General features: G+C 39.5%; 1 protein-coding gene across 2 annotated transcripts in view; it reads right to left on the bottom strand.

Annotated features, from left to right (window-relative positions):
• Positions 1 to 14073, bottom strand: part of LOC108750340 (nucleolar protein 4-like) — an 81427-nt gene that overhangs the window by 15114 nt on the left and 52240 nt on the right. For both annotated transcript variants that reach the window (XM_018489730.1, XM_018489729.1), the window contains exons 2-3: positions 10173 to 10227; positions 5776 to 5991 (exon numbers count right to left, since the gene is read on the bottom strand). In XM_018489730.1, the coding sequence (XP_018345232.1) occupies positions 5776 to 5991; positions 10173 to 10227 (271 nt within the window). The remainder of the gene's footprint in view (positions 1 to 5775; positions 5992 to 10172; positions 10228 to 14073) is intronic.

Below are 14073 nucleotides of genomic sequence, written 5' to 3'. Positions count from 1 at the left end.
GTAGAACGTTGCGCGTGACGGCATGTGCGTGCCCGTGTCGTGGAAAGAGAATTCGGAAGTTCTCGGTTTGTACTTTTTTGGACGATTATTCTTGACGACGACGAGATGAGGTCTTCCTCATATTTGTCGTCTTCATTTATTTAACTTACTTTTATATTATCAATTTAATTGTCCAATAATACTTCGGACTTTCTCATTTTTATTTCTTCATTCGTTACTTAGCGCTAACTCGAGAACTTCTAAAGTCTTTTACGTAACGATTCTTTCGGGTCTTTAGTTTCGCTAGATTTCTTAGTCTCAAATTTGTTCGCGCATTTCTTTTTTATCCATTTATTTTGTATACGAAGACAAATAGATAGTAATAATTGATATGCAGATTCTACGATTCTTAAATGTGTATTTAGATGCTGTTAATGATTTGAAGTTGAACATATTTGAAATGGAACGCTCATTATTATCGAAAAGACGATCTTTAAGAATAAATATATAAATGTATGATTGTCTTGATATATATGACTCAGAATCCGGAAGCAGTCATATTTAAGACATTGTGATTTTGTGATATATCTCAAGTATAATCGCCGCGTATGCGCCCGTTGGGGAAAGTTTCGCGTCCGTTGTAAATTATAAATATTACGCCGACTCTGCCGCGGAGTGCATTAAGAGATGAGAAACCAAGATGTTCTCGCAGTCTCGACGTGTCCCCTTTTTATCACAATATCCAAGTAGATAAAGTAACGTTATCGAGAAACTTCATCGATCCCCAACGCAATCTAGAGATTTTTTTGGATAAGACTATTGTTATTTCGAAACTTATTTTCCAGAAAAATTATTTTCTTTGCTAATGTATTTAAAACTTGTTGAATTAATTGTGCGAAAATCATTTTTTCAGACTGTTAAAATAATTATGTACAATAGAAAACGCTCAAATTGATTGTTAGAATGTCAAAACTGTTTGCAACAATGCTCATCATTGCTTGACGAATTTCCTATATAATTATTTTCATGATCTAACAACATTATTTTTAGAACTGTATCTATATAAATTTTTTAATGTTTCGGCAATATCATTCTTTCCTTGTATATACATGCAAGTGTATTTTCAAAATATATATATATATATACATTACTGAGTTTTAAGAAATTACAATATTTCGATTGTATTAGATTGGACTAAAACGGGACGTGCACAAAATTACAAACAACCACGAATCTTTGGTTGAAAATGCGAATTCCCGCGGTGCGAGATTACATCGAGAGATCGGGGCTCAGATCGAATCGCGGACTTGCAAGTTGCGACCGGCAAACCGTCGACTCCTGTCGCTTTTCCCGCTCATGATGGTGCGGCAGAAGAAGCGGCTCCATCGAGAAATCGATTTGCGAAACGCATGTCTACAAAGTGGACGGACTCCGCGGCGAGAGAAGTCCTCCGTGCAAGATGTGGAATCTGCGATGGTCATCACGTGGGAGGGAGGGAGGGAGGGAGGGATGGTGCGACGAGAGAGAAGAGAGGTCTGTCCGTTGTACGGTGAATGTGTAGGTATGCGCACATAGTACGTATATATACATATACTATATAAATATACATATATATATATATATATCTACTCGTCTCTTCGCAGCCGATGGCTGGTTCATTACGCAATGACTACGTCCGAGATATAGAGGCCCGCTTGAAAACCAGTTTCAAATAGCTGCCAGGGAGGATAGGTGGAAGAGGTAGAGGGGTATGGTGAATTATCCTTCCGCAATCTAACTGAACAACAGACGAATCCCGAGAGCATGCGATACCGCGCGGAAACGTTCGGCGCCTTGGAGATCGTTCCGCGATTATCGCGACATTAAAGACGCGCGTGACAATTAACACGCGTATTTCTTTCACCGACGAGGATGTTTTGTAGGATGAGTTTGTAGAATAATTGAGCAATTCTTGATCACAGGTATACACAATTCGCGAAACGTTCGTTAATTTTGAATATTTAACGAGTAGGAAGGATTTAAGCGATACAGAATAACGTCGAATTCTCGAGAATTAATGAAATTAAATAAAAAGACTTAATCCTTTTATTGAAAATGCGAATTTATTAGATTTATAAAATTTCAATTAAAATAAAATTCGATTGAACGAAATTACTAGCTTCATTAAATCTTGTACGGTTTATTATTATAAATACACGTTATAAATACGTAATACTTTCATATACGTTTAATATTTTTTACATAATTATAACTTTACTGAAAATCCTAACGATTCTTGCTCTTTGCATTAGAAAAATAGCTTGCACAAGCATTAATAGCACAGATAATTCAAAATCGCTTTGATGGACCCACTTACGACATCGTAATAGTTCGACTAATGGCCTTTCCGTGCGTCCACTCTGCGATTTTCGATATTCAACTTTCAATGTCCATCGACCGACACAATTACCGCATTACATTCGACGCTCCCATTCACATGACTCGGCTCTGTGTTCAACCAGGCCGCTCGAGTACGAGGTATCAAAGTACAAGATGTCTTAGGCGCATGCCTTCTCTAGTTAATCGGAAATACAAACGATATTTCAACATTATAAAGATATCGACACTTTAATATTGTAAGAAACAAAAAAAGGTAGGCAGGAAAAGCTTAACTAGCAGAAGGCGAAGGTCTATTTTTTAAATACAGACCGAGTAAAGGCTCCAAAGAATAAATCGATAAGGTGAAATAAAGCTAAATAACGTGAGTCATCATAAGGTATTTGTGTATCGAAATAAATGTATTGAATATTAAATTACAGATGTTTCGATCCTAGGGGTTATTGGATTCTCTTCAGTGTATAATACAATTGATCATGTAATCCAAAATTAACACATAACATGAAACCAGAAATGTCGTCGAAGCAAAGGAACATCGCGTTAAGCTGTTGCTGCAATTTAAAATCTTGAAAACATCGTCTATTTTGAAAAGTTTCTCAGTTGTCCTTTGAGTGAAAATTACTTTATTGTATTTCTTGCCTCAAGACGTGACAGTTCGACCGACACTGTACATTCAAAAAAATATCGGTGCGGATTTAAAACTCATGGTGTTAAATCTACATCATTTTGATGTTAACGATAGTACCGAGCACAGTGAGAATTATGTAGACACCGCATGGTGTTAAACTCACGTCGATCTTATTCGGAATGCACAATGGCTTTTCCATCTTACAAAGATTAAATATTAAAACGTGAAAAAAATCAAAGGATAGATCTAAAAAGATCGAGCTTTAACAGACACTGCTTAGACAAGATTGCAGTATTGCGAAAGAATGCGAGTTTCTTTCTGGCGATTACGTAAGAATTAATGAACGAAGGATGACGTACAACAATGCACACCGCATTCGCATCGGCAATTCCGAGAGAAGTATCGATGCTCGAAGATATCGGTTGCGTGCCTCGTCTCTCGCGCGCGGTTTTCCGCCCGCAACCGACTCATCGCCGGCGGGGGAAAAGCGCAAGGATATCACGGCGTGAATCTCACCCCCGCGATTCACCCCCCTTCACGCGGATTTCACGCGGACCGCTCTCGCGTACGCGATTACAAATACACATAAGGCAAACGAGACGCGCGTCGAATCGCTCTTTCTACGCCACGGGGTACGTCCTAGGTCGGCGATCCATTAGTCACGTCGCGCACGACGACAAAACTTTACGAGCTAAATGGCCGGTACACCTTGGCCCCGCGAAACCTGCAATTCACTCCGGCGCGCGTCACACGCGCGAGAAGGACGCAAAACTTGAGCATTAAAGCCCCCGGCTGCGCTTACGCCAGGCGGAGCGAGGTTCTTTTCATAAGTGGGATTTCGTCAGTCAGAACGACATCAATGGGACGTTGGCGTACGTAACTTCGTCGAGTCCTTTCGCGACGAAGAAGAAAGAAAGAAAGACGTCTAGACATCCTTCCTCCCGTAATGGATTCCGTTAAACGTCTCGCCTGTCGATTTCGCGAAGCAAATCTTTTTTTTTTTTTCTTTTTTTTTTTCGTACACCGCGACGTTCGCAATCACAAAGCGAAGTTGTGACTGAAACTGCACGTAACTGCCGACCAGCTGCGATATTGATTCTCCTTCATTGATAGTCGTTGAAAACAGTTAATGACATTTAATTTCAAGATGTATGGTCTCGTAATAAGAACTTGTAAAAGGTGAAGTAAAAAGAAAAAACGATTACGAGGAAAGTTTCGGATATTTGTTTTTTAAATATTGTAGAAAGTATAAAAGGAGAAAAAAATTCATCTGGTGCAGATCTTTAAAATCATTCGTGTAGATCTCAAAACAAAAAAATATATGGGAAAAATAATTTTGTTGGAATATTTAAAAAAATTTAACTAGATATAAATCTGAAAATAATTTTGCCTGCCAAAGTATCAAAAAAATTATGTGTGAAACACGGCAATACTACAAAAAAATTTGACATTCTTGCAGTCAGTTTGAGCGCGTACTGCATAGTTATTTTGATATAATCAAATAAAATCATTTTAAGATCTGTATTTAGTTAAATTTTTAGATAATTTCAGCGGAACTATATTTTTTCCGAAAGAAGTTTTTTTTCTTCTCTAACGTAGAATTTCGGGGTTGTTAGCGAAAATGAAAAAAGATTTACCTGACTTTTCTCGGTTACTTTTTGAAAAAAATTCCCTGACTAAAACCTGGAAGATATATTCTCCGAATAAAAACAAAAAAGAATATTAAAATATTTTATTTTATAAACGGTGCAATGAAAAAATATTTACATTCAAAGAATTATTTACCTTAAAGAATAAGTTGTAAATATAAATAATAATACGACACTTACAGTGAGTGTGTTGCAAACATTAAGTGGAACATACGACTACTGATACGCGACGAGTTAAAAAACAAATGAATTACGGGAAACGGCGGATATACATGTATCTTTGTTTTGCTCATTATTCATTGAGATTTTTGTCCATATTCATCACTCAGACCCTTATATTCAAAGCTTCCTTAAATTTTCTTTAGATGCTGCAGTAGCGAATAAAATAATTCGTAGAGCACCTAAAGATAAACTTAATTAAGCCTTAAATATAAGACGAATACGGACATTAATCATTTCATTAAAACACTTTATGATCCAATTATCATTTTAATTAGAAATGATTTACGAAATGTTCATCATACACGTTTAATACATACATATTTTGATATTTGCAAAGTTAAGTTTTTCCCTTTTTAACAATATCTGTTAATGGTTTTCTACAAATTGCTCACTGCAAAATTAAAAGAAAAAATATTTGCACTACATGTTCAAAAAATTAAAAAAATTCTATTTCATAATTTTTAAAGAAGTAAAGTTTAAACTTAGAATTTTACAGTCATTTAATTTTATCTTGGATTAATAAATTCCTCGATAATAATTTCCCTGACTTTTCCCGGTAATCCCCGATTTCCCTGACCGCTAACAACCCTGATTAGAAATCATTCTACTAAACTAGTCTGTCAAAAGGGTTTAAAACATTAAAGAGCGAGAGGTCTATTTAAAAAAATCTCTTTTCCTTGAGTAAGATTTGTTACTTATAATTCAATTCATTTTGTATTCCATTGTATTTCTTGCCTCAAAAATATACGACACTGTTTCAGCGCCACTGTAATGCCTTTCTCGTCCTGTAAAGGTTAAAAACGCCATTCGGCTCTTAACACTTTACGCGCAATTTGCGAATACATTCGCATACATACAGCTTAGGACATCGCGACACGCACGAAAACGCCGCATACGCCGACCGATGAAATAAGGTATTACCTGTGAGCGTGGAGTTGTTAATAGTGTTGTTTGCCGTGGAAATGGCTGATTGGCTGGTGATTGGTGTGCCAACAGTTGTAGCCGTGGTAGTCGACGAGTTATTCGGCGAGAGAGCCGCGTTGGCAGCCTGGACCTGTGCCTGCGCCTGTGCCTGGAGATTATAATTCCACGCGAGCAGCATCAGCTTCAACTTATCCGGATCTTTCATAAGCGCGCCTGTCGAAATTAAAAGTGCCAATTGGCTTGAAACAAGCTTAGAAAACTGCACATGTAAACGATAGCAGGGTATGCGCTACGCATGCAAGGCTCGGGGGCATTCTTTCCCGCAAACGGGAGTCCTCGTTTATACGAAAGCGGAGTGTCGTACGAACACACCGGACGTGATCTGATATCGCGAACGAATCGCGCGACATTCGTCATCCACCTCCCGTCCGGTGGCTGGCCTCGTACAGCCTCCGGAGGCTGTTATCACTTATCAGCTACCTGAGCTCGTGAGGCGAGCCCCGGGCGAATCGCGGGCCGAATAAATTAAGCTTGCAAAACCACGCAACGTCGTCGACGTCCTCGATTTAATAACGCAACAGGTTTAATTACCCGAAACTGATAAATCGGCTGGCCGGCAGGCCACATAGGCTCGACCGTCACAGCTGGCGGTGGACCGTTTACGATTATTAATCGATCGAGTAATTTACACGGGCTCCGATAAAAACTAACCAACCCCGCGGCCACGACGGATTAAACCCCCGCCCGAGTAAGTGAGCCTACGATTAACTTCCCGTTCGAAGTGCGCGCCATTGATTTATCCTCCAGTGCGCGATCGAGCTGGCCGAGGGACATCGGTTGTTGTATTATTGATCAGCGGTAGAATTCGACGGCGCGATTAACGATGTCCTGTCCACACGACTTGCTTCGTCAGATATTCACCGGGGCGAGCCCGGCGAGATCTACAAGCCAGTCTTAGCGCATACCGTGACTTGTCATTGTCTTGATGTACTCCGATCGAACTGATACCTTCGAACGAGCGATGACGCGTACGCCTTTTTTTGTATTCTACGATCTTCACGCTGGAAAAAAAAGTCTGGTAATAGTTACCAAACGTCGCGAGTGAAATTATTTCAATTAAACGCTGGATCATATATATATATAATGTATGTATGATCAAACATAATTTCACTTTCTAAATATTTACAAATCATTATCAAAACAGTTAATTAAATTGTTACGTTTGGTAATAAATTATTAAATATTTAGAAAAGTAAAATTATTTCCGATTGCCGTCAACGGTACGTTCGATTGAAATTTTTCCACTTGACATTTAGTAGCTGTTATCAGATTTCTTTTTCAGTGCAAAGCTCGCTCGCGTCAACTGCGCTGTCGAGTGAACAACGCGATTCAAGCGAAACACAAACGAAAAATAAGGCGCCGAAAAAAAAATCGACAGCGATAGTTGCCGAAAACGTGGTTGATATAAGGAAGATCGCCGTATGCAACGCATTGGCGAACGACGAGCGGTGACACGATGAGTAATGCATGATGTGGAATATGTTTCCTAACAATATCGACATTGATCTTGAAATATCTGAATTCTGATAAATCTCTAAAATTGGTAATCTCCGTAAGACTAATTCATTACTTATTATTAATTTATTAAATGTAATAAATGAGAATTTATCTTCATGTGTGATAATAATATAACATGCAGAGACAAGAGTATAAAATTAAAAAGATTAATAAACAAATTCAACCATTCACAAGTTGTAGCTCATCGCTTATCGCTTACAGTCGTGGCCTTGCGCGCGACTCTCGAGTATTATTCGAGATATAGTGGAGGAAAGCATTTAAAACTTACGAATCGGAAGGATAGTTATCTAATGAAAGAATCAAAGTGCAGTGTGTTAAACGCGTGTTGTGACATTCTAAATTCGCGCGAATGAAAAAGGAAAGAAGATTACCGAACAACGATCCGAAGGGTGTAGGTAATAGAAAACGATATTTCTTCGGGCAAATTTTCTATCGTATAATACATGGAAAGAACGAGAATGTGTGCAAGTATAATTTCGTTGAATCGCGAAAATTTATGTAAAACGCCCAAACTGCTAGAATGTTAAAAACTCTTTGCAGCATTATTGTTTTCATTATTCTTTTCTTTTCGATATAATTATTTTATTGACGGTACAGCAAAATTTTCAAATTTGTATCTATCCAAAAATACAGATGTAGATCTAAACAAATTAATCTTTTAGCTGAATCATCGAAATAATTATTGTAGGAAACTCAAACATGATAAACAATGCTGCAAAAAGTTTTGACATTCCAGAAATTCAGTTCGAACGTTCTATAAAATTCTTTTTAGACCTACATCTAGCTAAATTTTTACACATTCCAGCAAGACTTCTTTCCATGCAGGAAACTTAAACGCCAAACGCGATGCTATAACTTTTATAATTTTTTTTCTACGATAATAGTTTATCGTACCAGTAAAAATCCTTCCGATGTGTTTCGCATTATGATCTGTCAGCGCGTTTTAATTAGACGATTTCCAAATCGCTCTTAAACAGACTTGTCGCCATTCAGAGGAATTTGGTCAAAGGCAAGCTCGATTGAACGTTTAGATCGGTGCCTGTAATACATATATGTGTCACGTACATGTATTTCTTGCTCTCCTCTCACGAAATCATTGATTTTTTTTTTTTATCTGACCGCACACCGCGCATGTAACGCGGCACCATACATGTCCGTTCCTCTCTGCACGCCGAAGACGAGCCGCTCTTCTGTACGTCGCGAAACCGTAATCGAATGCCGAGTAACGCGTTCGATACTATTAATTCGTTATATCGATCCGTGCCACGCGAGCTGCCGCGAACGTACGTACATATCGGAATCGAACAGCCGACATTAACCCTTAGATTATTATACCTTGATTTATTACCGTCTGAGATCCTGCAAGGATTTACCGGGAAATGTTCGAAGAATATTCGATTCGCTACAAGTAACCCATTTCGTCCGCAGAAAAATTTAATCTTTCCGTTAGAACTTACTTCAAACAATCCATTTTCAGTTTCTTTCCGATAATTTATTAATTCAGATTGTTTAGTAACAATTTATCATTTACATCTTATCTACTCTATGATATATCCAAGTACACGAAGATCAAAGGAGAACGAAAGTTTCGACTTCTTTTTTAATCTTTCATTGGCAACTAGGATCTTTAAAGGCCACCGCCGTCAACATTTTGATCGTGAACGTTGGTAGATTTTAGAAATCTGCAAAAAAAAATAAGTGAAATACAATTCAATTTCTATGACAGTAAAAACTTATTGTTAAAGCTTTGACAAGTTTATTAGAATTTTGTCTGATTTTCATAATCCGGAACAATGAAAAATTTGTTTCGTTTCTCGAAAACCTCTGCACTGTTCGAATCAATCAAAATTCTTCTTTCCCACGAAATGAGAGGAAGGGGAGAATTTGCTACGCGTTGTGCGTTATGCAAAAGCCCGTGATGCGGTATTAAAGGTTCATATTGCCAGCGGAGGATTAAATAAAAGCTAACGAAACATATCAACGTCTGTTCCAAGATGTGTTTACTTAGGATTATCATTAGAACACGTGGCGGACGAAATTCGATCTGTCAATAACTAATTTAGCTTATTATAATAATCCACGGCGGCGGCGGCGGCGGCGGCGGTGACGGACAATATATACGCGCATACTGTAATTCGCGCAAATTCCACGGGAATGACTGAAATAACGATGTTCCACGTACAGCCGCGTATAATCGGACCGGATAGTTCAAAGGGACAATCCGCAGATTTTCTAGCGTATCGCGCGGGCGCGGCTCCGTTTGTTCGTCCGAGCGCGGCGGAATTAGCGGCGACACACGGCGGACGGGCGCTTCGGCCGCGCGATGACGAGGAGCAGAGATTTATTAGCCCGCGGGGGTGAGAGGGGAGGAGACAGGGGGGAGGAGACAGAGGGAAAGAGAAAGGGTGAGGCGGGGAACAGCGGCGTGGCACAGCGGACGCGGAGAGTCGACGTTTAAATCATTCGCGACACGGTTCAATAATGTAAAAACGCGCGACGCCGCCGTTAGAATTCGGGTCGGGATGCCCGAAACGTCGTTGCGACCTGACCCCGCGACGGCGAAAAGGATACGCGAGAAACGAGACGGTTCGTGTCGAGCGGTGAAAGAAAAAAAAAAACCTTGTTCACCGCACGCGGGGCAGATACGCACCTCTGCGCCTTGTTTCGTAAGGATTATCTCGTAATCCTTTGCCAGGTGGAAGGTTCGAAGGGGGGGGGGGGAGGGGGACGGCACCTCCGACACCGACCGTAAGGGGGCGCGGTAAGGTTTATAGGACGCTATATAGGATATACAGATAATGAAAGGTTTTGCTCACTTGGATAGTGATCGTCCTCGGATATGTCGGCGGGCTCCGGGGTCGAGATGTTCTCCTGCAACAGATAGAAAGCCACCGTTAGGTACGGAAGCGTTTTTTCCCACTCGAGTCCGTACTGTATGGCAAGTACGAACGGTTTCAGCCCTGGGCTGCAAGGTACGGGAGGCGAACTCGACGGGACGACGGAACTCTTCGCGGGACGCGCGGTTTAAAAGTTCGCGAAACTCATTTTCCGCAACTGCCCGTTATGATAATACCGCGCGAACGCAGCCGCCGCGTAACCGCATCGTTACGCAGGGCCCAGATGCTTCGCGGCCTTATTTAGTCTCGCTGTGCAACCGCCATGCCGTTTTGGATAGAAGTGTTCTTTAAATATTAACATAGAGAACGGGCAAATTCGTTCTTGATTAGTCCACAATTTCGTATAATTATTACGTAGTAATGATGCGAATGCGTATGTGAAAATCTGTACTCATTTCGTCACGTATAGAGATGTAAACGACGGAAAAATACTAGATTTTATAGAGATACAAAATTAATCGGAAATTAATGGTTCTTTTCCTTCGGCCTTGACAGTTTTTTACTCGGATATTTCTGTTTTTGGTCATTCAGATCTGTCGCATTGCTTGAAATCTCCCAATATTTTTGCACTTAAAGCGATACGATTAGAAAAATAGATTCGGCCGTTGAAAGAAAAAAGAAAGCACAGATGCTGAGTGCAAAGAGTGCAAGCAACGCAAACAGACCTATTGATTCATAATATTATCAACTCGTCAAGAATTGCAACAGCCAATAATACATATTTTCGCTTCGATATAAAATTATACAAAAGTATTAAAAAGTATCGAAATAATCAGAAAAATGAATTCTATTTCTTCTCCTACATATTTCATACGAATTCTATGTTTTTTTCATGAATTTTATGTGATTTGGTCAAAAATACCGTTTTTTACTTGATATTTTTCTCCGAAGTAAAGAATATCGTTTTTTTTTTACATCTCTAGTCATGCAGGTTAATATAACATTCTTTTCAAAAGAGCTGAATCATATATGAAGCTCAGTTACATAAATTACGAAAATATCAACCATTTGTAGTAAGTGATAAATGATAACTAGTAAATATTATTTTATTTCTTTACTTTGTATAATTTATTTATTCATGCTCTTATTAACTTTATAACACATAGTTGAAGTGCTATTGTCCATAAATTTGTATTTAAATATGTATAACTCTTCCAGGAATTACAAAATTAATTTTTGTATAAAACTAAAAACTGTACTATCGAGATGCATCCTCGTTTCGACTCTCGTCTTCGAACTCAATGACTTGCAGTCAAAGAACTATTTCATTAGAATACCATTTAATAGTCCCTATGGTGATACCGCGTATTGCTCACAAGTGCGATTTTATTGAAGAATTTTTCAATGTATACTTTTCAAAGTCACATCAACAATGTTTCATTAGTTATCGCGGCACTGTACTTCGTTAAAAAAAAAAAAAAAGAAATTATCAGAACAATTTCATTTTTTCCCCTATGTATCATATCTAATATTTATTTTAATCACTGTATAGTCATACATAATATTATAATAAAATTAAGTATTTTGTATTGAAGTCATCATAGATTTGTTTTTTTTTTTTTTTTCAATATTACTCCTTAATTAATTAATTTCTCATTTATATTTCACACATTTATATTCATTCTGACATGCATGTAAAAATGAAAGAAAAAGAAAAGAAATTCAGTAGAATTCAATAAGTTGTTACTATATTGAGTCGCGGTCTAAGATCTACAGTCAAGAAGAAGCTATCGAAGGCTATTCGCGTTACCGTACGCCTACAGGAAGACCGTGGACTTTATTGTCCCAGATCAAGAGCCGGCGGCGACTCGCGATTCGTCGAAACGCAAATTGCTTACGCCTCGGCGTTGCGTCGCGTTGCGAAGGTGACGCACGTCGAGAATCTCGGATCAGTAGCGCAAACGAGCACCGCCTCTCAACCCTTTCACACGATCAACGCGATCAGTCTGTCCTCCAGCTTAAGCACCGCGTACGCGTGTACAAAAATCTCCTCTAAACACAGCCTGGCGAAACAAGATCGTCTACTGAGCGAGAAATAATTATGCAGACGCCGCAATTAGCTTTAGCGTTCATTAGGAATTTATTAATTACCGCGTACGTGTAAAAAGAAAAAAATCTTCTGACATAACTCCCTTTCGTAATAACGCATAAATGTAAGTATACGCATAAATAATGGCCGTTATAACGGGTCATTATAACGGAAAATTAATCCGTAAAATCATCATCTTTTCCGTAAGCTTCTACTTTCGCTGCAGCAACATCATGTGATAACGCACGTAAATTTTATTATATATTCGATAACACACACTGAGAAAAAAAAAGTGTTTGATATTGGAGACTGCAATTGCATGATGAAATTATTATTTTTATTGTTATTATAAACGAGTACAAATTATAGTCGTGTTTTCGATCACAAGTATATATACTTTTTTTGTATATAAGAAATATATCAGAATTATAAGTACGTTCTTTAAATTCTTTAAAGTGAAATTTCACTCTAAGGAATGAGAATTGAGTCAGTCTTGGGAAAAAAGTGGTTCAATTTTCAATTCTTCCAGAGTGAGATTCGCTCTATGAAAGTTGACGGAAAAACAACTATTATTATGACGTTCTCAATCACAATTATACTATGCGATATTTTACTATGCAATCACCTACAGTCACAAATATGAAATACTTTTCTCCCAATACATTTTCCCAAAATGCAACGGTTACATTACTTTTGGCACGTGAGCGGTGTTTTCTATACGGCTCGTTTTAAGTTAAAAAAAAAAAAAACATCCTCTGTTTACGCCACTGGCCGAGATCGAGTGGTCAGGGTCGTTTTGGAGGGAATAAGGCCGAGGTTCGTCGGACAGAGGATCAGCTCTATATGGCCGGCTCGTTTTTCATGAGAAAAGAGCGCTCCGCGCTCCGTGATATGGCATCGCCTCTAATCGATCCACCGCGACTCACCGCGGTCGTGGCGAGTCATAGCGATCTCTCAGGCTCTAGCGGCCGTGATTCTATCTAACTTTGATTGATTTTATCCCGACGAAATTAACGGGGTTTTTCCCCGTTGAAACTGCCGGCCGGTCGAGTCGAACTGCCTGCCGGCAGTTTCGCAAGGCATGCACTACGTTAGCGATGCCTGAGCGATGCCTGGGCAACCGACTGGTTCGCACTGTGTGCTGCTGCTGCTGCTGCTGAAGCAGGCGCAGTCTCTTCTATCTGTGTCAGGTCTCGTGTTGCAACTCCAGAAGGTCGACCGGTATACAACGCGGAGAGCACGGCCAATTGATACCGGCCACAACTTTGTCCAGCGGGCTTGTAGGACATAGGCGGCGTGCGAGCTGGTGTACGCAGCGCGTACGCGCCGCATACATACAGTCGGACGTCGGACGTCGGTGTGTGTGTGCGGCGCGGGCGCCGCAAAAACTCGTGATGATGTAACCGAGAAATTCCGACGAGCCCGGCATCGTTCGCGCACGAACGTGGAAATCATGAGAGGCGACGTGGAGAGATCCAATCGCGACGAAATGTCGCGCCGCGTCACGCTTTTTATTTTTTTTGGTTTTTCTCTTTTTTTACGACGAATGGTCACCTTCTGCGTGCGTGCGCGAAGGAAAAGGGGGACGAGCCTGCGAAGGATATTCTTGGTATTCTACGGTAAAAAAAAAATGTACTTTACTACAAATTGACGATTTTACAGTTATTGACCTTGACTCCATTTTAGGTAAAATTATTAGTAATAATTCTAATTTATAAGTTAGTGAGTTGTTTTTACCCGCTTATATATCTAAGCAGCTTTTTCATTTTGGGTGAACCCATTCTTGATAAT

This window comes from Trachymyrmex septentrionalis, unplaced genomic scaffold (genome assembly GCF_001594115.1).
Source record: "Trachymyrmex septentrionalis isolate Tsep2-gDNA-1 unplaced genomic scaffold, Tsep1.0 scaffold36, whole genome shotgun sequence".
Classification (NCBI taxonomy): Eukaryota; Metazoa; Arthropoda; class Insecta; order Hymenoptera; family Formicidae; genus Trachymyrmex; species Trachymyrmex septentrionalis.
The sequence above is the reverse complement of the archived record's forward strand: the minus strand, read 5'-3'. Positions and strand labels throughout refer to the sequence as shown.